This window comes from Tiliqua scincoides, chromosome 16 (assembly GCF_035046505.1).
Source record: "Tiliqua scincoides isolate rTilSci1 chromosome 16, rTilSci1.hap2, whole genome shotgun sequence".
Lineage (NCBI taxonomy): Eukaryota > Metazoa > Chordata > Lepidosauria > Squamata > Scincidae > Tiliqua > Tiliqua scincoides.
In genome coordinates this window covers 7,334,344-7,357,804 of record NC_089836.1, presented here as the reverse complement: position 1 = coordinate 7,357,804, position 23,461 = coordinate 7,334,344, and the positions used below count along the sequence as shown (strand labels likewise).

Genomic DNA, 23,461 nt, shown 5'->3' with positions numbered 1-23,461 from the left:
GTGAGTGCGAGGTTCAGGCCATGCCAAAATCAAAGTCTAGGGCAGCAAACAAAACTCAGAGCAGCCAGATGCAAGTGAAGGTTGACTCAAGTCTCCAAAAGCAGTGGCTTTTGGGTGGGGAGATAAGGTAAGGAGGGACCCAGGATTCTGTGTAACTACTCATAGCAATAAATTTGTTTGAAAAATTGAATTTGAAAATTGGCTTGTATGATGCCAGTCAAGCTCCTATCCGCTCTCCAAATCACCTGGTCTGTCTGGGTTGATGTGCTCCCTCCCTCATTTGGACTGCTTGCTCTTCTTTCCCAGAGTATCCACTTATCCTTCTTGCGCACAGTCCCACCTTACTCCCACCAGTCCAATGTCTGGTTTGAGATGATGCGCTATTACAAATGGAACCATATCATCCTCATCGTCAGTGATGACCACGAAGGCCGGGCTGCCCAAAAGAAGCTGGAGACCCTCTTGGAAGAGAAAGAATCCAAGGTCAGTATCCCACCCGTCCTGCTGTGTCAAATGTTGTTGATAACGGCGAGATCTTTTAAAGTCTCTCAGGCTTGTTGTATGTATGTAGATTTCTGTATGTAAAACACCTTCTTTCTTCCCATTGTTAACATGACTAACATTATGCTTTAAGCATCAACAGTGTCTCTTGAGTAGTACCTGACAAAAGTTTGTACTCTTATTCATTTCACTTGCTTTGCCATGGTCGAAAATCTCCTACATTTAAAAAAAATAACCAACCAGCAACAACAACTGCAAAACAAATGAGGGGAAGAATAACCTGGAGCTCTGCAAATCCCCATAACCCTCAGCGACAAAGAAGGAAGCCCAACTAGTTTGCCACAAGTCCAGCTTCCAGGAGTGACCTTCAGACTCTGGCCAGGTGTCTCCTAATGTGTGGCAATCCACTCAGGATTGCAATGGTCAGAGTTCCAGCCCAGCTCCATACCCTCGGGCAGCCCATCGGTCCCTCCTGGCCTGGCCAGATTATAAATACTAATGGGATAGGCTAGGTTTTTGCCTGGACATTCTGGCCTTGTCTGGATGGCTTCCAAGTATCTGCACTCTTGATCTCCCTGTGTATTCCTCTGTCTGACTGCCTAGTTCGGGCTGCGCCTCTTGCAAGTTCCTTCTCTGACCACCAGTCCCATTCTGTTGGGATTCCTACTTCCAACACCCTGGACTCCTGACACAAGAAGTTCCTCCTGACACTAGGCTGATTTTGTAAAAGCCAGCACCTAGAGAGTTACACACACCTGCCCCTGATATGCAGTGCAGACATGCCTCTATTTAGTTGACACAATGGCATTTTGTCACACTGGTTGGCAAAAGGGCTTATGCCTAGCTTATAAAATGGCAAATTACTACATGGATATTATGAAGTCAGGAGAGAGAAGTTTGTCTCCCCTTCTCATCGAATTACAAGTTGGGGGTTATCTCATGATTGGAAGCAGGACTTCTTCGCTCAGCACCAAATTGATGGAATTCAGCGCCATGAAGCCTGGTGATTGATAGCCAAAAGCTTCGATGGCCTTAAAAGAGGGGTTCAATAAAGCGATGGAGAGGTCAATCACTGACATTTTGTCACAATGGCTATATAGAAGTTCCATGATATGAGACAGGATGCTACTGAATCCCAGCTTCTGCTGTTGCCTTCATGCCTGGCTTGTGAACTTCCTGAAAGCACCTGGTTGGCCACTGCTGGGAATGGGATGCTGGACTAGTTCTGAGCCAGCAAGGTCCTTCTTAGGGTCTTATGGAGACTGGATTTCTATGAAGCTCTCCAGCCTGTTAATAGAACGCTCACAGCATCATCTCTGCTGAATCACGTGGTCAGCATACTTTTCCAGACACATCGGGCAGGAAAATAAGAACCAATTCACATGTGCAAAAGAATCACAAGATTCAGCTTTCCCTGGCCATTCAGTCTGCAGGAGGTGTGTGTGTGTGGGGGGGGGGGGGATCCCATGTTTGATTGCATCTTCACATAAAAAGAAGTCCTTTCTATACACAGATAACTAAACAGGAGAGACAAAAAGTGAGCATAAAGACATTTCTGAAATGCTAGATTTCTATGTGCAAGGAGATAGGTTGTTGTTTTTAACTGGCAGGGGCATTCAAACATGAGATAGGCCACCCCAGTGCTTTTCAACCTGTGGAACTGCAGAATATGCCAGGTGGTAAGAGAACCACAAGTTGAAAAGCATGGCGCCACTCCTTGCCCAGTTCCTGGAAGCACAGAAGTTCTGCAAAGTCAGGGCAAGAAGGTGGCAATAAAGAGCCAGCCTGAGCTTTCTTTACAAGCTCATCTACATTTACGATACAACGTTTGTCCCACTGGGTCAGTGCTAGCCTGCAGCTGAAAACAGAGAAAGAGGCAATGTGTGGGCACCGCTGGAAGGTGTGTGTGATTAGTGCAAGGAGCACAGCCCTGCAGAGAAGGCAAAAAAAATCGCTGGTAGAGTACATATGTGAACAAATCAATGAACACATAATGAATAATAATGAACAAATAATCATTAATCATAAATACAAGTGAATAATAACAAAGTTTCTTAAAATTCTTCTCTGCCCACTCTCTCTCCCAACTTCTCTTCCCTCCTCAGATTCTTCCTTCTGATTTCCTCCCTGGATCACATTCTCCTCTCTTCTCCTATGCAGGGGTCAACTAGGCTGGTCACTGGTCAAATCCCACACTCATTGGAGGATGGGTGGGGATTAGGGGGTGTCTAAGAGCTCCAGTTTTGGAGGTCCTCTTAGGTTTTGGAGGGCCTGGGACTTACGTTTGGAGGGTCTCTTCCTTTGTGTACTCCCTCTCTAGGGGCACCATAGGGTTTTCCCAGAAGCCAGAAAATAGGGAGTGTTTCTGGTAAATAGAACAGCTGGAGTGTATTCTGATAGAAGAATCCTAGAATATTAGTGTTGGATGAGGCCTTAGAGACAATCTAGTCCAACCCTCTGCTCAGTGCAGACTGCAGGTGACTGTCTCTGTCTGTCCATCCTCCTACTGTGTCCACTGGGACTTACTCCCTAGTTAGTGTATTCAAGATTGCAGCTTAAGATCAGTGGATTGCATTTGTCAAACACTGCCATCAATTGCTCCAAATAAGGGTTCTCTTTAATTTTTTCCCTTTTCAGTTCCATATTACAAAAATGCACAGGAATCAAAATGCCCTTGAAATAAACAAGTATTATCCTAATCCTCAGTCCCACCAATGAAAACCCTCTCTCTAATGAATCAACTAATGGGGCAATCCTATCTGCTTACTCCTAAGTAAGTTCCATTGAGTTGAATGGGATTTCCTCACAAGGAACTGTGAATGGGATTGCAGGATAAAAGCATTACTTAATTACTGATTTAAAGCTTGCACCCCCAGTCACAATATTTAGGACCAACACAGTGTTTTCCTTGCAATCAAAACCTGCTCCATCTGAAGAGTCTTTAAAACCACCCTGCAAGGGAGGACAGGAATATTTGCTCCCCTCATTCTGTCTGACAGAGGGGAAGAAGGGAATTGATGCTGAAGCAGGGTGGCTTACTGAGGACCACTCATGACTCAGGAGAACTGATAGGTCTGAGTGGCTCATTGCTTAGGTTCTTGACCACTGCACTACACCTGCTTCTGAAGCTTAGTGAAATACAGTGGCTATGTGTTGGCAGAGCTGCTGTGTCTTTGTGTTTCACCCTGATTTTTTTGTCCAGTGCAAACTGTAACTGAGTGACAGGCAAACGCTCAGGCTTCAAAGCCGGGGGGGGGGGGGTCTACTTCTTTAAACAACCACATTATAGAGGCAATCAGTGCATAATGGAGAGAAGCAGCGACACGCTAATTACAGAGATTCAGTCTTTCTGACTGGATAATGACCGCTCAAAGGCATGCCCAGTTCTTCTAAATGCTGCTTTCAAAATATTTTGAAGAAATTGTTTCACGTGTTATAAGATTCCTCATAAGGACCAGAAACCTTTTTTATTTTTAGCCAAGCTCAACTGCCAAATTCTGCTTAGGAGAACATTTCCAGGCATTTTTATTTATTAGTTTCAGTGAGTTCAGCACAACATATTTCTTAGTGGGTCCCAATTTTCTAAGAGCCGAGAGACTCTTTTTCTGTGTTAAAATTAGAGGCCCCTTTTGCTCCGACTCCTGAAGAGATTTCGCTTTCCTTAGAGTGTACAAGAAAGCGAGGCCAGAACAAGTGGATTGTGCAGAGTAACAGTGGGCAACTTCCTGTTTCAAAGGTTCAATGGAATTAAGAGTTCAGTCTTAAATTAGTCCAACATCAAGGCACCTGCTTTGCATGGAAAAGATCCCAGCATCTACAGGTAGGGAGCCCCCTGACTGAAACCCCAGAGAGCCTCTGCCAGTCAGATTTTTTTCACTCTGTACCAGGCAGCTGTCTGCAAAGATCTCTCAACCTATATGCTCACTTCGTTATCGCCATTGAAGTACACAGTCAACACCATTTTCCAGACACACTGGGCACAAAATAAGAGCCATGTGCAAAATACAACCCCAATAATCATGTGATACATTTTTTATCTGGAAAGTACCGTTCAGGATGCAGGGAGGATCGCCTTTTTTGAATGCACTCCAACGAAAGGATAAAGCCCTCCCCACACACTAAGAAAACCAGAGGCCAAGCGCAAGGCAAGTCTAGAAAGCTATCCCCTAAAAGTCCTCCAGGGGCTGGACTCATCATCAGGGCTGCCAGTCGCCAACCTGGCCAAAACCATTCAGTGGACATCCCCGCCACATTTCCCAGCTGCCGGTCCGGGGTTTTGCGTGCTCCAGTGTTATCAAGTCCCCTTTTCGCGAACAGTGGAGAGAAAATAGTTGGATATTGGGTTGCTTTACTACACGTCATTTTTTTCAACTGTTTATAATATTCTTCTGTGTCTACATATTTTTTCTGTGCACATTATTCATCAGAGTAAAAAAAGGAACTATGAAAACCTCGAACAACTATCCTATGACAACAAGCGAGGACCCAAGGTATATTTGCATGGACAATGCACGCCGCCCACGAACCTAACTAGCAAAATGCTGAAAATAGCCACAGGCACCCAAAAAAAAAAAAAAAATTAAAATTAAAATTCTTTTTTTAAAAAAATAAAAAAGTAAAAAAAGAAAAGAAATTTTGAAAAAGAAAAATCGAATATATATCTCTATATATCAAACAAGCGAGCAAACTCCATGTTTTTTGGTAGCACGTTCTTTTTATGTTGAGATAAGTTTGGTTTGATCTTGAGAATGGAAACGTAGCAAGCTGACCCTGACAATGTTTCTGTTGGAGACATGCATGTGAAGCAATAATTAACTTGCAAGTTTTGTTTTTCTTTCTTGGAGAATTGAACGAATCCCTTTCCTGCTGTCCCATCCTGCCTCTTCCCACCCCTCCCACCCCAAAAGGAAATGATTCCTTGGTGTGAAATGCTCACTTCGATTCCCCCCTCCCCGCCCTCCCTGGAGGTGAACCTTTGTGAATTTTTTCTTTCATTTTTTTTTTAATTTTCATTTTTCAGTTCCCGTGGTTTCTTTGTTTCTGAAAAACAACACTGGTTTGAGTTTTCAATTGCATTGCAAAATAAAATAAGTATATATCAATATTATATACATATATATATATATGCCTTTTTTTCTCTTTCCTATACAAATGCACGCCTCTCCTTTGGGTCTTGAGTGAATTCAGTTTGCATGCAGAGTGCAAAACATTTTTTTAAGGAAAAACAGATTTAGACAAAAAAAATACAAAAGAAAGGGGGCAAACAATAATAACAATAATAATAACAAACCTAAAAGAAAAATGAAAAGGAAAAAAAGAGAAACAAAAATAAAAAAACAACTTAGCTACCCTTCCTTTCCATACTTAGCAGTGCTTTGAAAGAGTTTAAGGAGCTCTCTTTCCTAGATCGCATGGCTCTCACCTCAAGGGACTGGGCTACCCCACTAACCTGCTTTGCTCACATGAATTACAGGCAGAGAAAGTGCTTCAGTTTGAACCCGGAACAAAAAATGTGACTTCACTGCTGTTGGAAGCGAAAGAACTAGAAGCCCGGGTGATCATCCTCTCTGCAAGGTGAGCCCTGCATGTCAGAAGCCATGGACTGTGCTGCTTGGATTTTCACCCAATTTGATTTTCCAGTCCAGTTCCATTTCAGAAGGGAAGTCGAAATGGCTCCCAAAACCCCATAAGAAATACACATTTGTTTTTAATTCCGCTTTGCTATCATGTTGCATCTCCAGAACCACTGTTTTGGCTTCTGAATTGGGGTATGTGCACACTGATTTCAGAATAGGACTGCCAGCCCCCCAACCCCAGGAATTCCGCATCAACCTCTAGGTGACTACCAAAAATCATTATGGGAATTTTAACAGCCCCCATCTCTAGGAATTTCCAATGTTAGAAAAGATCCATTAATGGCTTCAGTCAGATTTGGTAGAATAGTCACCCCTGTTTTATAGCCTGATGAGAAACAGACTCAAGTTGCCAAGCTAAGACCCTGAGATGGCTCCTGTGCCTTTTGCTGCTTCCCCCAGTTGCTGTTTCACCCACCCATTGCAACAGGGGCTTGGAAAAAGTCATACCAGGGAGTATTTTTTGTCTTCCATACCACTTTAAAAGATTCAGGATCCCATTCAAGGTCTTGATTTGGCAGCCTTGAAGTCTGGCCCACTCTGTTCCTCTTTCATTCATTACAAAACAAAAGCCTGAATGAAATGGGTGACAGATATGCCATTTATTTCCTTCAGGCTCTCTATTTGCAATGAGTGGGGGAGACTAGCTATAATGTGGCACCACTTCAGATTTTCCAGTGTACCCTGGAGTCAGCGTACTCTGGATCAGAGTATCCTGATCACTCAAAACCTGCCTTGGCTCCAGCCACTGACCATTTAAAAAAACGTAGCTTGGCAGCCTTGCTACAGCTTTGTCCCACATTATCTTTCTGTCCTTAATCACCCATAGGCTCTCTCATGCCCACAACATTCACAGCTCCAATTCTACCACCCTCAGCTGTCCCCCCACACCTTGCTCATTCTCCCTCACTGCCCTCCTGCTTGAAACTACTACTGCCACTTTTTCTCCCTTCAAAATCCACCTTTTCTGTGAGGTCTTTGTCTTAACCCTTTAATCTTCATCTCCAGTTAGTTGACAAGAACCGACCTTTTATCCTTCTCCCCTTCATTGCTGCCCAATTTAGACTGTAAGCTCCTTGAGGGCGGGAACTTTTATGGTGTTATTTTTATTTTATTTTTTTGCTTATGAAATGCTGTAAAGCTGCTGATTAAGTGAGATATTTTCCCCCCCACACAAACTTGTTTCATTGCTGATTTCTATCTCTGCAGTTAGCTCACGGAGATAGAAATCTTCCATGCTGAACCCCTACCCTTGTGAAACAAACTTGAGCAACATTATGGAAGGAAAGTGATTACAAAATCAGAGTATATATAAAAGTGTTTTGGTGGTGCTGCTAGGAAGCCCTGCTGGGCTGGTTGATCATTCACAGGTCATGTTGTTCCCTGAACTCCTATGACAGTTTGGCAATGCCAATGTACCATCAGGGGGTACAATGGAAGATCACATGTAGGGCTTTGCCCCAGTGCCTCCAGCAGCCTGGCATGGGTAGCAAAGACCTGCGCTTTATGTCAGGCATCAGTCATTTTCATGTACAGGCACTGGGTAAAGCACAGGTTCCAGAGCAGGCAGAATGGGGGGGGGGGGTAGATACAGGTACAGGCAGTTCTCATTATCCTCTAGGGAAGTGGTCCCCAAACTGTGGGTCAGGACCCGCTAGCGGGTCGTGACCTGATTTTTGGTAGGTCCCGTAGCAGTTGAGCAGAACCTCCAAAACACAGGTGATGAAAGTATCAGATAACTAATTGCCTCAACCGAAGGCTTTTCAAAAATCAGATAGCTGCCTGTTGCCCTGGAAAAAGGGAGGGCAGTTGCAAGCATGTGTAAGTACAGGGAGATAAATGTTGGAACATTCTTTTCTGTTTATTGTTACATGTAACTAAATAAAAAAATATTTTTTCTTTCTAGATTTTTTTTAAAGTCTCATCAACATAGGTGGGTCACAATAGAGAGTCATTTTAAAAAAGTGGGTCCTGGTGCTAAGAAATTTGAGAACCACTACTCTGTAGAAAGGTTAAGAACATAAGAACAGCCCCACTGGATCAGGCCATAGGCCCATCTAGTCCGGCTTCCTGTATCTCACAGCGGCCCACCAAATGCCCCAGGGAGCACACCAGATAACAAGAGACCTCATCCTGGTGCCCTCCCCTGCATCTGGCATTCTGACATAGCCCATTTCTAAAATCAGGAGGTTGCACATACACATCATGGCTTGTAACCCATAATGGATTTTTCTCCAGAAACTTGTCCAATCCCCTTTTCAAGGCATCTACGCCAGATGCCATCACCGCATCCTGCGGCAAGGAGTTCCACAGACCAACCACACGCTGAGTAAAGAAATATTTTCTTTTGTCTGTCCTAACCCTCCCAACACGCAATTTTAGTGGATGTCCCCTGGTCCTGGTGTTATGTGAGAGTGTAAAGAGCATCTCTCTATCCACTTTATCCTTCCCATGCATAATTTTGTATGTCTCAATCACGTCCCCCCTCAGACGTCTCTTTTCTAGGCTGAAGAGGCCCAAACGCCGTAGCCTTTCCTCATAAGGAAGGTGCCCCAGCCCCGTAATCATCTTAGTCGCTCTCTTTTGCACCTTTTCCATTTCCACTATGTCTTTTTTGAGATGCGGCGACCAGAACTGGACACAATACTCCAGGTGTGGCCTTACCATCGATTTGTACAACGGCATTATAATATTAGCTGTTTTGTTCTCAATACCCTTCCTAATGATCCCAAGCATAGAATTGGCCTTCTTCACTGCCGCTGCCCATTGGGTCGACACTTTCATTGACCTGTCCACCACCACCCCAAGATCTCTCCTGGAAATCCTAGCAGATAGTGAATTATCAGATAAAAAACCATTGATACTTTAGGATTGCTCCTTTAGGATCAATGGGGTTAAGTACAAGGGGTATGCTGGGGGGGAGGGGTACCTTCTTAGCCATCAAAAGAATCCAGCCAAGACCCTCAGGAAACCAGCAGAGTGCTGCAGGAAGTGCCAGAAAAATCTCTGAATACTACAGCTATCTTCTGGAAGCTGCACGGACTATCAGAATGGCACCCACAACCAACACAGACCCCTTTAACATAACCAGTGGAAGCTTCTACTGGCCATTTTAAAGGAGTCTCTCCTGGCCCCCTGCAGCCTCCAGAAGGTCTCTGCATAGCAGATAAAGAGAACAGAGACATGGATAATGAGAGAAGGTGGCAATTCTGTCCCTTGCAGATGAGTGAATTTGCATATAAAAAGAACTGACTATGTGGTCAGGAGAGAGAGAGAGATATGAAGGTTCTGCATAGTCAGGTTCCAGGAGGTATTGGTGGTTGGCTCAGGCAGAAGGCTGTGTTCAGGTAGTTGGTGAAGGGCAGGGGAGAGAAGGCAAGGCAAGTCTCTATGGCTGTTCATAGACATGAGTTGCTCAGTTAAGCAACAGCTCTCTAAAGTCACCCAGACCCCTACTAGTTCCCCAGATCATCTGGTCTGGCTGGGCTAATGAGTAGCAGTCCCATCTCTGGCCACTGTCTGAGTGGTGCTGCAGAACAGGCCCAGTGGCACAAGGAGAAAGGAAGAAACCTGGGCTGGCTGTTGGAGCCCTGGTTTGATACCGGAAACAAACAACTCTATAGTGTAAGTAAAATAGGATTACCGCCTTATTGGACACTTAATAGGCTTACCTCTGAGTAAAGCAAATGACACCATTTTCAAATGCCTTTACTGTATACATCTTGTCACAAAGATCTCCAGACAAGTATTCCTTTGGGGTAAAGGTCTTAGGCGGGGTATGAGACAGCCTTCTGAAGTACTCTTGTGTTCTTTCCCAGCGAGGATGATGCAACAACAGTGTACACAGCAGCAGCTAAAGAAAATATGACTGGCCCGGGCTACGTGTGGCTGGTGGGAGAGAGGGAGATATCAGGCAATGCCTTGCGCCATGCACCGGAGGGTATGTGGTCCCCTTTGATCTGAAGTTGCTCTGCCCCCAATTTACATTTTATTCTACTCCTATTTTTTGATGTGTCTTGCTACTGTTGGCTATCGATCCTGCCCTCCTGTCTCTCCTAGGACCTCAGTAAATGCTGATGGGGGGTTTGCATGCTAGTAGCGGAGTGAGTCAATCTGAGCCGTGCTGTGCGGATTGTGAAGAGAACATGGAACTTATAGCTGAAAAGGCAGGGTATACATATATTGCATAAAGAAAAGAAAATGGTTACAGAGAAGGGTTTTTCCTTCTCTTATACTAGAAATCAAAGGTAACCTAAGGAAAATGAAGCTGCTTGTCAGTGGGCTTAGAACACATTTTCTCAGACAAACTGTGTAATTAGTTTGTGGCACTCACTACCACAAGATATGAGATGGCCACAAACGTAAATGAAAGCATTAGACTCCTAGCATCTGCTGATCATATAGCAGTAGCCGATCAAGGGTGATGAGCCATAACAGTGAAATGAGAGACAGCACACCGCGAGGACCAGATGTGAGGGAGAAGGAAGAGGGTGTGCAACTGGAGGCACCACCTAGTGTTCACCTTTAACAGCCACTGACAGACCTCTTCTCCTCCTCCATTAGTTTGTCTGATCCCCTCTTACAGCCAAGCCAGGGGCCAACTTGTGAGCTCCATACACTGATTACGCGTTGTAGCAAGAAGGGTGTTTGGGGATGCTGGCATCCCCTTCATCTGTTGCTGGGAAGCAACATGAACTACGAGGACTGGTCTGACCTGGCCAGACATTTCTTACATGACATTCTCCCTCTTCCAGGCCTGATTGGTTTGCAGCTGATGAATGGAAAGAATGAGTCCGCTCATATCAGAGATGCCGTGGCTGTGGTAGCACAGGCGGTGCATGACTTGTTTGAGAAAGAGAACATCACAGACCCCCCAAGGGGCTGTGTGGGGAACACCAATATCTGGAAGACAGGGCCGTTGTTCAAGAGGTAACCCCTTTCCTATCTCTCTGCTTTCCTCAGGTTCCACACAGTGCATGTCGCTCTGTAGAGACTAATGAGGAAGGTCTGCTATTGGCTGAGCTGCTCTGATGTTAGAAGGGGCAGAGCAGGCAGAAGAGTCTAGAGACAGAGGTGGTAGGACCTAGGAAGGGAAGGAGGAGACAATAAGCAGAAAAGGAAGCAGGAGGGGTTTCGGAAATGGCAGGGGGTTGGCTGCCTAGAAGAATTGTGAATAAAATGGAAGCTAGGAGGAGGAGAGAATGGCTGGAGGAAGACAGAGGCGGCCTAGAGCTGTCGAGATGAGAAAAACTGAAGTTTGTTTTTATTTGAAATAAGTAGGACACATCCTTGGCTGCAGCTCTCTAGTCTTAAATTCAAAATCTGCCCCAAGGGGACTTAAGCGCGGAGACCTGAATCTTTTATGCAACAATCTCATTTTAATTTAAAGTAACTAGGCCAAACCCTTTGATGCAGCTCACTGGTCATTAATGCAAAATATTGCTGAGGTCTGAATGTGCACTGTAGGTTCAACATTGCTACCTCTGTCATAATAATTGTCATAATACCTCTGTCATAATATCTCTGTCATCACTATTGTCATAATTAAAACTGTGGGCAGGGTGGAATAAAGAGCTGCCCACACACTTTGAAGCTTATCTTCTGAGCTGGAAGGCCTAGAAGTGTATGCAGTGCATCTGGGGACTCAAGCTGGAGCTTCCGGGCTCAGGTGGCATCATGGCTGCTTGCAAGCAGTTGCTGGGCTATCTTCGCACTGCTTGGCCATCGTCGCTGCACATAGCTGGGAGCGGTACTGCAGCTTCCAGCCAGGAAGTGGCACAAGGAGCCAAGAGGATTCCGGCCTGGCGGCCTAAAGACTTTTGCTTGGCTTATCAGTGTGAGCAATTTGTTGATCTGGTCCGGACCCAATGACTGCTTTGGGTGCTTTCCTGTCCATGTGTGTGTCTGCCTGCTTGCATATACTCCCCCTGGAACCCTGTGTGAGCACATGGGATACCAGCCACTTGCCTCCAGGTCTCTGTTTCTGGCAATTTATTTTTTTAAACAAAACCAAACATTGCAGACTGCTGAACCTCTCTTGCTTTGTCTCAAGGACACAGTTCTGACACTTAAACCAGGACACTTCTCCCTAGGGTGCTAATGCAGACCAAGTATGCAGATGGTGTGACTGGCAGGGTGGAGTTCAACGAAGATGGGGACAGGAAATATGCCAACTATAGCGTCATGAATCTACAAAACAACAAACTGGTGCAAGTTGGAGTGTACAATGGGAGTCACGTACGTATGTCCCCAGCGGAAGGAGGTGCAGTACAGTGAAGGCCAAAGAGCTTTCACCTCTCAGACCCCCTTATACATAACCGTACCACTGAGAATGAGCCTCTTTTTGGGATTCCTGAAGGGAAGGTTCTTCGCATGTGCTTTGAGGGTGTAGTTCTGGGCACAGAAGGTAGGAGCTTGCAAAGATCTCCAAAACGGAGAGTTGATGGTGCCCTGTCTCTAGAGGTTGAGAGGGGAGAAGAGAGTACATACTGAGCTCACACCATGATTTAACAACAAAACATTCTGTTTTGTTCAAAGCAAGCTGGCAAGCAAGTTATTCTGGTACTACCATCCACGGGGAGGGGCACAGCACTGAAATCTTGCCCCCAGCCACAGGAAACCCACCCCACCCCTCAGGTTTTTAAGATTCACATTTTCAAGCCTGTCTTGTCTTGGCTAGAATTTTCTTTAGCTCCACTGTGCAACATACAACACAGGCAGAGAAGCCAGACTGACAGAACAGCAGTGGGCTGTTAATGCAGTTATCTGTTGCAGGGCCTCCCTGGCCCAGGTCAACCACGAGTGGGTTTATAACTCTCCCCCCATACCATCTTCATGTCTCCACAGTTCCTGCCCAATGACCGCAAGATCATCTGGCCTGGAGGAGAAACAGAGACGCCACAGGGCTACGAAATGTCTACCAAACTCAAGGTAATAATCCCTGCGTCCAGGATACACTGTTTCAGCAAAGCATTTGGCAAAGACTCCCACAATATCCATGCTGAAAAAATGGTGAAATGTGCAAGCTTAATTTAGAAAGGGTGATTTTAATGGGCTCAAGTGAAAATTAAGTAGAGCACATCTGACTACCCTTTGCTTTCCATTCCTCAATATCAAGAATTCCAAGAAGATGTGGTCCCTTTTGCCTAAAATGTCCTCCACTCACCCATCCACCACCTCCAGCCATCTCAAAGCTTCTCTCAAGCAACTCTCCCCTTTCTCCCTTATCACCCGATTCCTGCGATCACTTCCCAGAATGCTTCTGTGATGCCACCTCTCTTGCTTCTTCAAATCATTCCTCAAAAGCCACCTTCCCAACATCTTGTTCCAGCTCCAATCCCCAAGGCAGACTGCAAGCAACGATCAGGATTTGAATGGAAGACCTGACCCCATCTCCCCTCACTGTTTTCCGGTCCACCTCCATTTCTTGGGCAAGCTCCCTTTCACAGCCCTCCCGGATTCAGTGTCTGAACTGGTCACTACACTGCTTTTTCAAAATAGTATCTGAATCAACCAAAACGGAACCCCCTGAAATTAATTAATAGTTTTCCCACCTGGAAACAAGTCCAGGAACCTGGGACAGTCATCGATCCACTACACAGCCATTGGAGCTGTGCTTTAATTGGCTGCTCATTCTATCTGGGATTGATGGCAGAGCCTCTGGGTCAAATGATGCAGCCTCCAAGCAGGCTTGATTCAAAGCACCTTTTTTTTTTTTTTAAGTGGGGGCTCCATGGTAAAGGGACGATCTGTCTGGCTTTTCTTTCTGCAGATAGTCACAATTCACCAGGAGCCATTTGTCTACGTCAAATCCACCTTGGCAGATGGGAAGTGCAAACCTCTCCTCAACAGCACAGGGGGGCTAGTGCAGCAGGTTCTCTGCACTGGGCCAAATGAAACCATGCCAGGTAATGTTTTGCAATCGAAAGCAAAAACACAGAGCAGAACTGGGGGGATGGACAGACATGTTACGTTTCAAAAAAAGAAATATGAGCATTTGCCAGACTGTCCCATTTTTACCACTGATTCACATTTTAAATGGGACAATGTATTTATTGAGAGCTGGTGCAGCACAGTGCTTAAGGGCCCAATCCTATCCAAAATTCCAGTGCTGATGCAACCATGCCAGGGGGTATGTGCTGCATCCTGCAGTGGGGGAGCAATCATGGAGGCCTCAAGGTAAGGGAACCAGTAAGGTGCTGGAAATTTGGATAGGATTGGGACCTAGGAGACTGACAGTCCAATCCTATCCACACTTCCCTGGGAGTAAGCCCCATTGACTATAATGGGACTTACTTCTGAGTATACATGCATAGGATTGGGCTGTGAGCTATTGATCAGGATTCCCCCAATACAAATTTCACTTCTGCCACCAACTTGCTAGGTGAGTCTTGCACAAGGCATTTGCTCTCATCCTTCCCCATCTGCAGTATGGGAGAAATATTACATCTCTTGCAAGGACAACAGCCACATAATATATGTGAAGCTCTGCACACTCAGAATGCGGCTCATGCAACTGCTGCTGGAATAAGGCTAAAGATCCTCCCCATCCCTGGTCCCTCCCAATCGGATATGTTTATCTGTCTTTTAAAACTGACAGCCACCCTTCGCCCCCATGCAGCAGACAAGCAAGCAATAAAGCAATACAACCAAAGCAAGCGTTAGCCACAAAGCAGCAGCAATAAAAACCCAGTGGAAACAAAAAAGCGCCCCTGGAACGCCTAGGAAAATTAAAACATGGACTTCAGTACTGGAGTCCTTTACTCCACTGATGTCAGATATCAAAAATGAGCAACATTCTCCTGTATGTATTCTCTCTCTCTCTCTCTCTCTCTCTCCCCCCCCCCCCCAAACACTGAGGCAACTTTGGAGAGAAAATTTCTGGGAGCAAGCAAGTTTCAATTCCTGCACGAGAAAGCCAACCAGCCTTCAGAAGAACTGGCACAGAGGGTGTGGACTTTGTGGACATAGGAGGGACCTTAGCCTGAAAACATGCATGTTGTGGATCAAATAGGCTGGGTGTGGTTCTGAAGGGTGGGCCTTTGTATCCAAGTGGCGCCCATCTGTGTTTGGAGGTTGAGCACTTTTACCCAGAAGTGAAAGTAAACAGTTTCTAAAGCAGCTTGTACTGAACTTTGAAACAAAGTTCTGAGGACAGTTGCTCAGTTGCTGTGTTTGTTCATCTTGAACAAAAGAACCTTGACACAAGGTTCAGGAACAATTATTTATTGCCTTTCAGTTTAAATATGCGAATGACTTTACATACGCATATGAGCATGTAGTACATTCAGGAAACCACAGATGAGACTGCATGCGCCTTTTGCTAAGCACACACATACAGAAAACATTTCACACCATAGAAACTTCAACAATGTGCCAAGAAAACCCAAGCAGTATAACACCACTTCACCTTACTGTAGGGCAGTGTTTCTCAAACTGTGGTTCAGGACCCACTAGGTGGGTCACGTAGCACCTAGCTCAGTCACTGCTGAAAATACAGGCTACATAGCTAGGCAGGGTGAACTCCCGGTGGGAGAGAGACCTGGTGCTTTACCTTGAAGAGGTGTGAAGATGGGATGCTGGAAAGGTGGGAGGGTTGTGTGGTTGGAGAAGGAGCCAATTCTGCCTTCTGCTTTGACTTCTGAGCTAGAATGTTTGAATTCCAAGCTATGCTAAACAAGTGTGATGGGACCTTTGGCTGATTGTGGCTTAGGTACTATGCCTGAACTCTGAAAAGTGGGTCCCTGTGCTAAAAAGTTTGAGGACCTCTGCTGTAGTGAAACCAGTGACAGTAGGGAGAAGGAGATTATAGAAGTTCTTAGAAGTTTCCTTCTTGTCACGTAGGGCGTCCCAGCGTGATGCTGTGTTGCTACGGCTTCTGCATTGACTTACTGATCAAGCTTGCAAAGACTATGAATTTCACCTATGAAGTTCACCTCGTGGGTGATGGTAAATTTGGCACTCAAGAGCGGGTAAGTGTGGGCAGAGTCTGGGAGATGTAACCTCAGGTAAAATCACAGGTGAGGTTAGCAACTCTCCTGCACTTGCTATGAGTAAAAGAGGAGTTCCTGATGTCCCTTCTGGTCAAGCAGGGAGGGAGCTCTAGGACTATGCTGGCGTTGTGGCCAACTGCATTAGCATCAAAACCTGGAGGGTGTGTCCTCCAGCCCAGGTTCCCAGAGGTCAGTTGCCTGAGCTGAAGGAGATAGAAGCCTGACATGCAGAAGGGGGAAGGTACAATTCTGTTGATCAGGTGAGGGCAGAAGGCTTGGAATTCTAGGGTTTATATCAGGCTGTGACCAGTTCAGACGCTTTGTACTGCCTGCCGACCACAGGGGCTACTCCCTTTCTGTGCCTGAAGAGGGCACTGACACCTGAGCACACATAGACCCACAGCACTAGATTCAGAACTTGAGACATCCAGTTCAAGTCCTTAACTGAGGAACAGGCACAAATGTGGGGAGGCTAAATGGCTGTGTCCCCTAGATGTGAGATTTCTGTGCATTTTAGAGCACATTTGACACGCGAAACTGCCAACAGGAAGACTTCCCACCCTGATCCCCTGGCCCGGATTGTCGTTGCAGGTGAACAACAGCAACAAGAAGGAGTGGAATGGGATGATGGGGGAACTACTGAGTGGCCAGGCTGACATGATTGTGGCTCCCCTGACCATCAACAATGAGCGGGCACAGTACATTGAGTTCTCCAAGCCTTTCAAGTACCAGGGACTCACCATTCTGGTCAAAAAGGTAATGCGCTCTTGGAGAAGTGCTCTCAGGACCAGGCTGTAGCCGCCTGGGAGCATGGAGAATTGCAGCAGCCGCAATTCCCAGCACTAGGCTTGCCCAATCTCAGGTGTTCTGCCTGAGGCTCAAGTTTCGGAGAGCCTCTCTGCTGCCTTCCTTCCATTCAGTATTTAGCCTGTGCTGCTGGCATGCACAGGGTTTCCACCCATCCAGGATTGGCAGGAGCCTCCAGGAATTTCCAACATTACATCAAGTCCGGGAATAAAAATGCCTCCAACCTGAAACCACTGTTGGAAGGGGCCACAGCACCAGAGGCTTAGGATGAGGATTGGCAACTGGTTGTCCTTGAATAGAGTCTGTTTATCCACCCACCTCCAGTGGCCATGGGGGGCAATAGGTGGGTGCTGAGGGAGACACATTTGCAGCAATGGGACCCACAGTTGACACTGGTAGTGGTTAGAAAAAGGTTCCGTTGAAATACTAGCTAGTGCTCAACTGAGGACAGGGAGAAATAATGGTTGCCTTCACTGCTGTTTGTGGGCTTCCCAGAGCATTTGGTTAACCACCATAGAAGACTGAAAGGGCAGACTAGATAAACCTTTGGGACTGATCCAGCAGGGTTTCTTAGGCTGAGGTTCCTGTTAGCCCGGTAGTTAGGAAAGGAGCCTCCCTGTTTAGAGGCAGTCTAACTCAGAACACCAGGTGATGGGGACATAAAACCAGAGAGGACATTCATCTTCATGCCCTGCTCAAAAACTTCCTGGGTGTATCTAGTTGGCCAATGTAGGAAATAGAATGCTCGACTAGGTGGGCTTTTTGGTCCAATCCAACTGGGCTTGTTTCACCTTATGCTGAGCAGCTACCATTTCGTCTAGCTGGTCTTTCCACACTCTTGAGTCTCCCGACTTGATGCATGCTTGTTATCAGAAAGTCAAGACTTGGAATTAAATTTTGCATCAATTTACACTCATTATTATTAATTGGGGGTGGATGGATGGGGAGTCTTATGAAATAACACCTTGGAGATCATCCTGACCAAATCCAGCCTTGCTCTGCCCATTGTCTGTTACATAAGAACATAAGAACATAAGAACAGCCCCACTGGATCAGGCCATAGGCCCATCTAGTCCAGCTTCCTGTATCTCACAGCGGCCCACCAAATGCCCCAGGGAGCACACCAGATAACAAGAGACCTCATCCTGGTGCTCTCCCCTACATCTGGCATTCTGACTTAACCCATTCCTAAAATCAGGAGGTTGCGCATACACATCATGGCTTGTATCCCATAATGGATTTTTCCTCCAGAAACTCCAGAAACTCCAGAAACTGTTATTCCCTTCTCTTCTAGGAAATTCCCCGCAGCACCCTGGACTCATTTATGCAGCCATTTCAGAGCACACTCTGGCTTCTGGTGGGCCTTTCGGTGCATGTAGTGGCGGTGATGTTATATCTCCTTGACCGGTTCAGGTAATCGCCCTTTATGGCACATGTAGGGCAGGGTCAACTTGGGGTGCGGACAGCAACTGTGAAAGGTGTCTGAAAGAGGAGATGCCCAAATGATTAGAGCAGGCTGGAGAGCTTTCTGTCCAGGATGGGAGATCCAAAAGGTATCCCACTTCTTCTTGAAAGGAGCTGTGCAAGTGGTTTGAAGTGATGCAGGTTCCAGAATTGCCTTCTTGAATGAGGCTGTGTGTGCATACACAGGAAGCTGCACTTCAGAGGACTGGGGGGGGGGGGAAGCAGGACTAGGCAGGTCTGGGGAGGGAAGCCAATTTGGAATCCTGAAGATCAAGGTCCAGTCTTTAAGTCAGAATTTGTGCTGTGGCTCTGGACATGCAACCATGTCTTAATCTGAGCACTGGCTATGTGCAGGAGTCAAGAACCCATGCAAAGGACCGAAACTCTAACCTTCTCAGGCTGCCTCTTGCTTCTGAGATTTTGCATGCCTCACAATTCATAAGGTCTTGGTTTTGTTTTGCAAACTGAGGTTCCGGGGGTGCTGAATGCTGAATGCTTGCAGACAGATGCAAGCAGGCAGAGGACACCCACGGAGTGTATAATAACAATCAGACTAAAATAAGCAACTCTCAGTGCTTGATAGGCAGCCCACTTGCTCTCTTGCAGCCCGTTTGGCCGGTTTAAAGTGAACAGCGAGGAAGAGGAAGAGGATGCCTTGACACTGTCATCTGCAATGTGGTTTTCCTGGGGAGTCCTGCTGAACTCTGGCATTGGAGAAGGTGAGCTTCTTTCCTTCCTCTGGCCAATGGCGGAGGCCAAAGTCTGATTACTTTCTACTCTGCAGTCCCCAGGCAACTGCTAGCTGAAGCAGGTTCCTGTTTTCTTTTACACATCGTCTCCACTGCAGGAGGAATAAAAAATGACATACAAAAATGAAGCAAAACCAAAGCAAAACAGAAAGCAGTCTCCCTGTAGCTGCTCCTCCTCTGGCCAATGGTACTTCTTAGGTAAAGCTGTAGCACAGCAGTTGTTGTACACAATCAAGAGCAAAGGCAAGAGTGTTGGGACACTGATGAAATTCCTCCCACTCAGGTTTCTGCCTGGGTTCTGGGGCTCCAGTCTTGCACGTGGAGTCTGCAGCCTGCCATTCTTCCCCTTTTCATTTCCTGACTGTATTCAGCCTGCAGTTCTGTGGCCCTTTCCTGCTGGTCCTTGATGCTCTCCCCCTTTCTGTACCAGGTGCTCCCCGGAGTTTCTCAGCTCGAATCCTTGGCATGGTGTGGGCTGGATTTGCCATGATCATTGTGGCCTCATACACAGCCAACCTGGCTGCCTTCCTGGTGTTGGACAGACCCGAGGAACGAATCACAGGCATCAATGACCCCAGGGTAATAGACCTGTTGCTTGGGTGCTCAGCAGGCACAGGGCTGCTTTTTGAAAGAAGCAATGAAGCCTATTTGCAGGGGAGGACAGGAAACGAAGCTGCCTTAGACTGAGTTAGAACCTTCAGGGCCGGGGGTCTTTCCCAGCCTGTCCTGGAGAGACAGGGATGTGGCCAAGAATGAAAATGATTAGCACCTTCACTAAACTACCCACTAAACAATTCCCAGAATTACATGGGGAAAGCATGAAAGTCCCTTTCTATCCACATCTGATTTTTTTTCCAGTTGCGCAATCCCTCTGATAAGTTCATCTACGCCACAGTGAAGCAGAGCTCTGTGGACATCTACTTTCGGCGGCAGGTGGAACTGAGCACCATGTATCGGCACATGGAGAAACACAATTACGAGAGTGCTGCTGAAGCAATCCAGGCAGTCCGGGACAAGTACGTGAAGGGGCTTGAGGTGGGCTGGGCTGCCTGGGGGGAGTCACTTCTGACAGGTGAACATAAAAGTCCAAGTCGCCAAACAGTAGTCCCATTGTTTGACTGCTGCATTGGTTCAGGTGAACCAATGGCTTAAGTCTGGCTACTAGAATCCTTGGTTCAAGTCTACGATAACTTCTTGTAGCGTGTCAGGCTCTGTAACACTTATTCTAGTACCACCATTTCTGCAAGATAATTCCTTGGTAAGTGGTGAAAAAGTGGTCTGTTTTGACCCTGGAAGGTTGGCTTTTATCATGGCAACCCCTCCCTTTCCTCCACAGCAAGCTCCATGCATTCATCTGGGACTCGGCCGTGCTGGAGTTTGAAGCCTCGCAAAAGTGTGACCTGGTGACCACGGGGGAGCTTTTCTTCCGCTCCGGCTTTGGCATCGGGATGCGCAAGGACAGCCCCTGGAAACAGAATGTCTCTCTGGCCATCCTCAAGTCCGTACCATCTCTCAGCTGAAGTGCTGAATGTCCATAAACTGCATGGGGTGGTTGGGAAGGGCAGGGGGTGGGAGGGTACCACAGGTGGGTTTCTTTCATTATTATAATGGGGACCAAAGAGAACTTGAGAGCTTAAGCAAGAATTTAGAACAGTAATTCTTAAGCACATACATGTGTGGTGAAAGAACTGCCAGCTTGTCATGAGAAACCGAACAAAAACATTAAAATAACCATTTTAAAATATAGGTTCAAAGAGAAATCTGCCTGCTGCCTCTCTGCATGACTCCCTGCTCTTGCCAATCCTCCTTCCAATCAGCTTTCTCTAGACACAGGGAACTCCCTCATTGTCTCTGCATTGCCTCAGTTTGGATTCTTCCATCACAATGCAGGAACACAGCAGATTTAGAGAGGGTCACCTGCCCCATCTCTGCATGAGTCACTGCTTTAGGTTTGCCTCTGTCCATTTGGGGAGCCACCCCCCAGAACAGAACCTAAGGCCCAAAAAGAGTCCTCACCAGGAAGGGGAAGCAGGCTCCTCTGAGAGAAGACGGCTCTTCCCCATAGTCTCTATAAAAGTGAACCTTACTGTGAAGAGCGAAGCATGCTGTGAATTTTAAATCTAAAAATTAGTTTGAGGAGCCTGCTTAGGTAGCACGAACAAGGCACAAGTGGCAAATCAGTATATCAGCACATCCATCCCCCAAGCACCATCACTACCACTACCCAACTATCATTTCTGCCTCAGCTGGAAAACCTGCCTCAGTGACTCCTTTCTGTCCTCTCTCTTTCTCTCTGTTTCTCTCTCCCTCCCTCCTTCCTTCTGCTTCCAGCCTCCATGAGAATGGCTTCATGGAAGAGCTCGACAAGACTTGGGTGAGGTATCAGGAATGCGATTCCCGTAGCAATGCCCCAGCGACGCTCACCTTTGAGAACATGGCAGGTTTGTCCCTTCACACCTGCCTTCTGATCTCCCCCTGCCAGGTTTCCCTGGGGAGGCTGTTTGCCACAGGGACACCAGAACCGCCACCCCTCCCCACAAAAGCAGACCCCACACTCTTCATAAACCTCCTTTTGAGGGAAATCTACCTCAACACCAAAATAGCACACTGCTGACTTATTCTTTCCATTTATATCCCGCCTTCTCAGCCAGAACAGTCTCCAGGCGATTCACAGATACAAGGCCAATCAAATAAAGCAGTCACACAAATAGAGAGAGATCACAGCTGCAGCAAGATGCACAACCCTCAACTAGACGTTATGGGGAGATACAAGCAACCCTCTGCCCTTTTTCTTTCCTCCCACCCACTCCCTTGCACTTTGGGGCAGAAATACCATTGGGGAACACCTGCAACATAATGTTGCTAGCCTTGCCTTACAAGCATGCCAAACATCCACTCTACCAAAGGAAGGAAAGTGGGATTATTGCACTAGCTGACCTACTGGCCCCTGTTTTGCCAGATTCCCAGTCCAAGCTTCACTTAGAGAACTTATGCCCACTTTAAGCTAATTAGCTCCCCTTCATTCCCCATAAAGACCCTAGTTCTGCCCTGCAGCACTGCTGGACCCCACAACCAGGGTAGCTTGCCTATTCAACCTCCAGAGGTCCTCCTTCCTCCCTTCTCCTGCCAGCAGCTTCTCTAGCCACTACAGCAACACCTTGGTCCTCAGCAGGTCTTGGGCATGGCAGCCACACACCAGTCTCCAGTGTCTCCGGCAGTCCCTGTTCCAGCAACCCTCAGAAGTCCATTCACCCATCTGTGCATTAGTCAGTCAACAGGTCCAGCAGTCCATCAGCTAGTGCATTAGTTCCTCAGTTCATTAACAACAACAACAACAACAACAGTATTTATATACCGCTTTTCAACAAAAAGTTCACAAAGCGGTTTACAGAGAAAATCAAATATCTAATGGCTCCCTGTCCCAAAAGGGCTCACAATCTAAAAAGATGCAACACCAGCAGATAGCCACTAGAAAAGACACTGCTGGGGTGAGGTGGGCCAGTTGCTCTCCCCCTGCTAAATAAAAGAGGAGCACCACTGACATTAATCCATCAGTTTAGTTCTCTCTCCTCCAAGCTCCTTCCTTCTGCACCCACCAAACACTCCTCTCATCAGGTGATTAATGATTTAATCCCTTAAAGACCTGGTTGCCTCTAATGGCTGCAGTTATGCAGCACAGTCACTGCAATCTAAGGCCCTGATGTTAACCCTGTGCCTACCAGCCAGAGCAAGGGTCCACTGGACACCCCACCCTCTTGAGGGATCTTGCACATTTCCATTACAGCCCCAACCTTTTGTGACCTGAAGTGAAGGTAACAACTAAGTTTCTGTGTGCGTGAAAGATATCCACGTAGGCCCTCCATGCAATCAGGAACCTTGTTCTTCAGGGTTGTGGGGAAATATTTACCAGTTTCTGCAAAAACTCAGGTCCCACCTTGACCTTGACCTACAAAGACCAAATATGGGGCTAGTCAGCACAGTCCCATTTCTCCACCATGTGTAGAGCATTTGCAAGGACAGGGCTACTGGTTTAGGGTTTCTCAGCCTCTTCTTCCTCCTCATGGGCTACTTCTTGTGGAGGAGGCAATGAACTTCTACTGGACCTATTCCTAGAGCACCCCAACTCAGTTTACAAATGGAAAGGGCAGGCCTGGAGCAGAAGAGGGTGTGTTTAGACTAATGGGGGGGGGGGGTGTTTTCAAATACTGTATTTAAATTGTTATATCTTCCTTTACCTTTACTATACCAAGGGAGAGATGTGGGGAGGGTATCTCTGGGCTCCCTTCTTCCCTGTGTTAACTTTCCTGCTTCTTTC

At 46.6% G+C, this 23,461-nt stretch overlaps 1 protein-coding gene across 4 annotated transcripts in view; it reads left to right on the top strand.

The window, feature by feature from the left end:
- GRIN1 (glutamate ionotropic receptor NMDA type subunit 1) overlaps nucleotides 1–23,461 on the top strand; it is a 42,725-nt gene that overhangs the window by 5,231 nt on the left and 14,033 nt on the right. For 2 of the 4 annotated variants that reach the window (XM_066610479.1, XM_066610477.1), the window contains exons 3-18: nucleotides 307–483; nucleotides 4,929–4,991; nucleotides 5,975–6,075; nucleotides 9,953–10,074; nucleotides 10,889–11,063; nucleotides 12,227–12,371; nucleotides 12,981–13,064; nucleotides 13,906–14,041; nucleotides 15,978–16,105; nucleotides 16,718–16,882; nucleotides 18,228–18,346; nucleotides 19,004–19,116; nucleotides 19,577–19,725; nucleotides 20,005–20,162; nucleotides 20,483–20,644; nucleotides 21,478–21,587. In XM_066610479.1, the coding sequence (XP_066466576.1) occupies nucleotides 307–483; nucleotides 4,929–4,991; nucleotides 5,975–6,075; nucleotides 9,953–10,074; nucleotides 10,889–11,063; nucleotides 12,227–12,371; nucleotides 12,981–13,064; nucleotides 13,906–14,041; nucleotides 15,978–16,105; nucleotides 16,718–16,882; nucleotides 18,228–18,346; nucleotides 19,004–19,116; nucleotides 19,577–19,725; nucleotides 20,005–20,162; nucleotides 20,483–20,644; nucleotides 21,478–21,587 (2,107 nt within the window). The remainder of the gene's footprint in view (nucleotides 1–306; nucleotides 484–4,928; nucleotides 4,992–5,974; nucleotides 6,076–9,952; nucleotides 10,075–10,888; nucleotides 11,064–12,226; nucleotides 12,372–12,980; nucleotides 13,065–13,905; nucleotides 14,042–15,977; nucleotides 16,106–16,717; nucleotides 16,883–18,227; nucleotides 18,347–19,003; nucleotides 19,117–19,576; nucleotides 19,726–20,004; nucleotides 20,163–20,482; nucleotides 20,645–21,477; nucleotides 21,588–23,461) is intronic. The other 2 variants (XM_066610480.1, XM_066610478.1) reach the window with 1 other exon arrangement.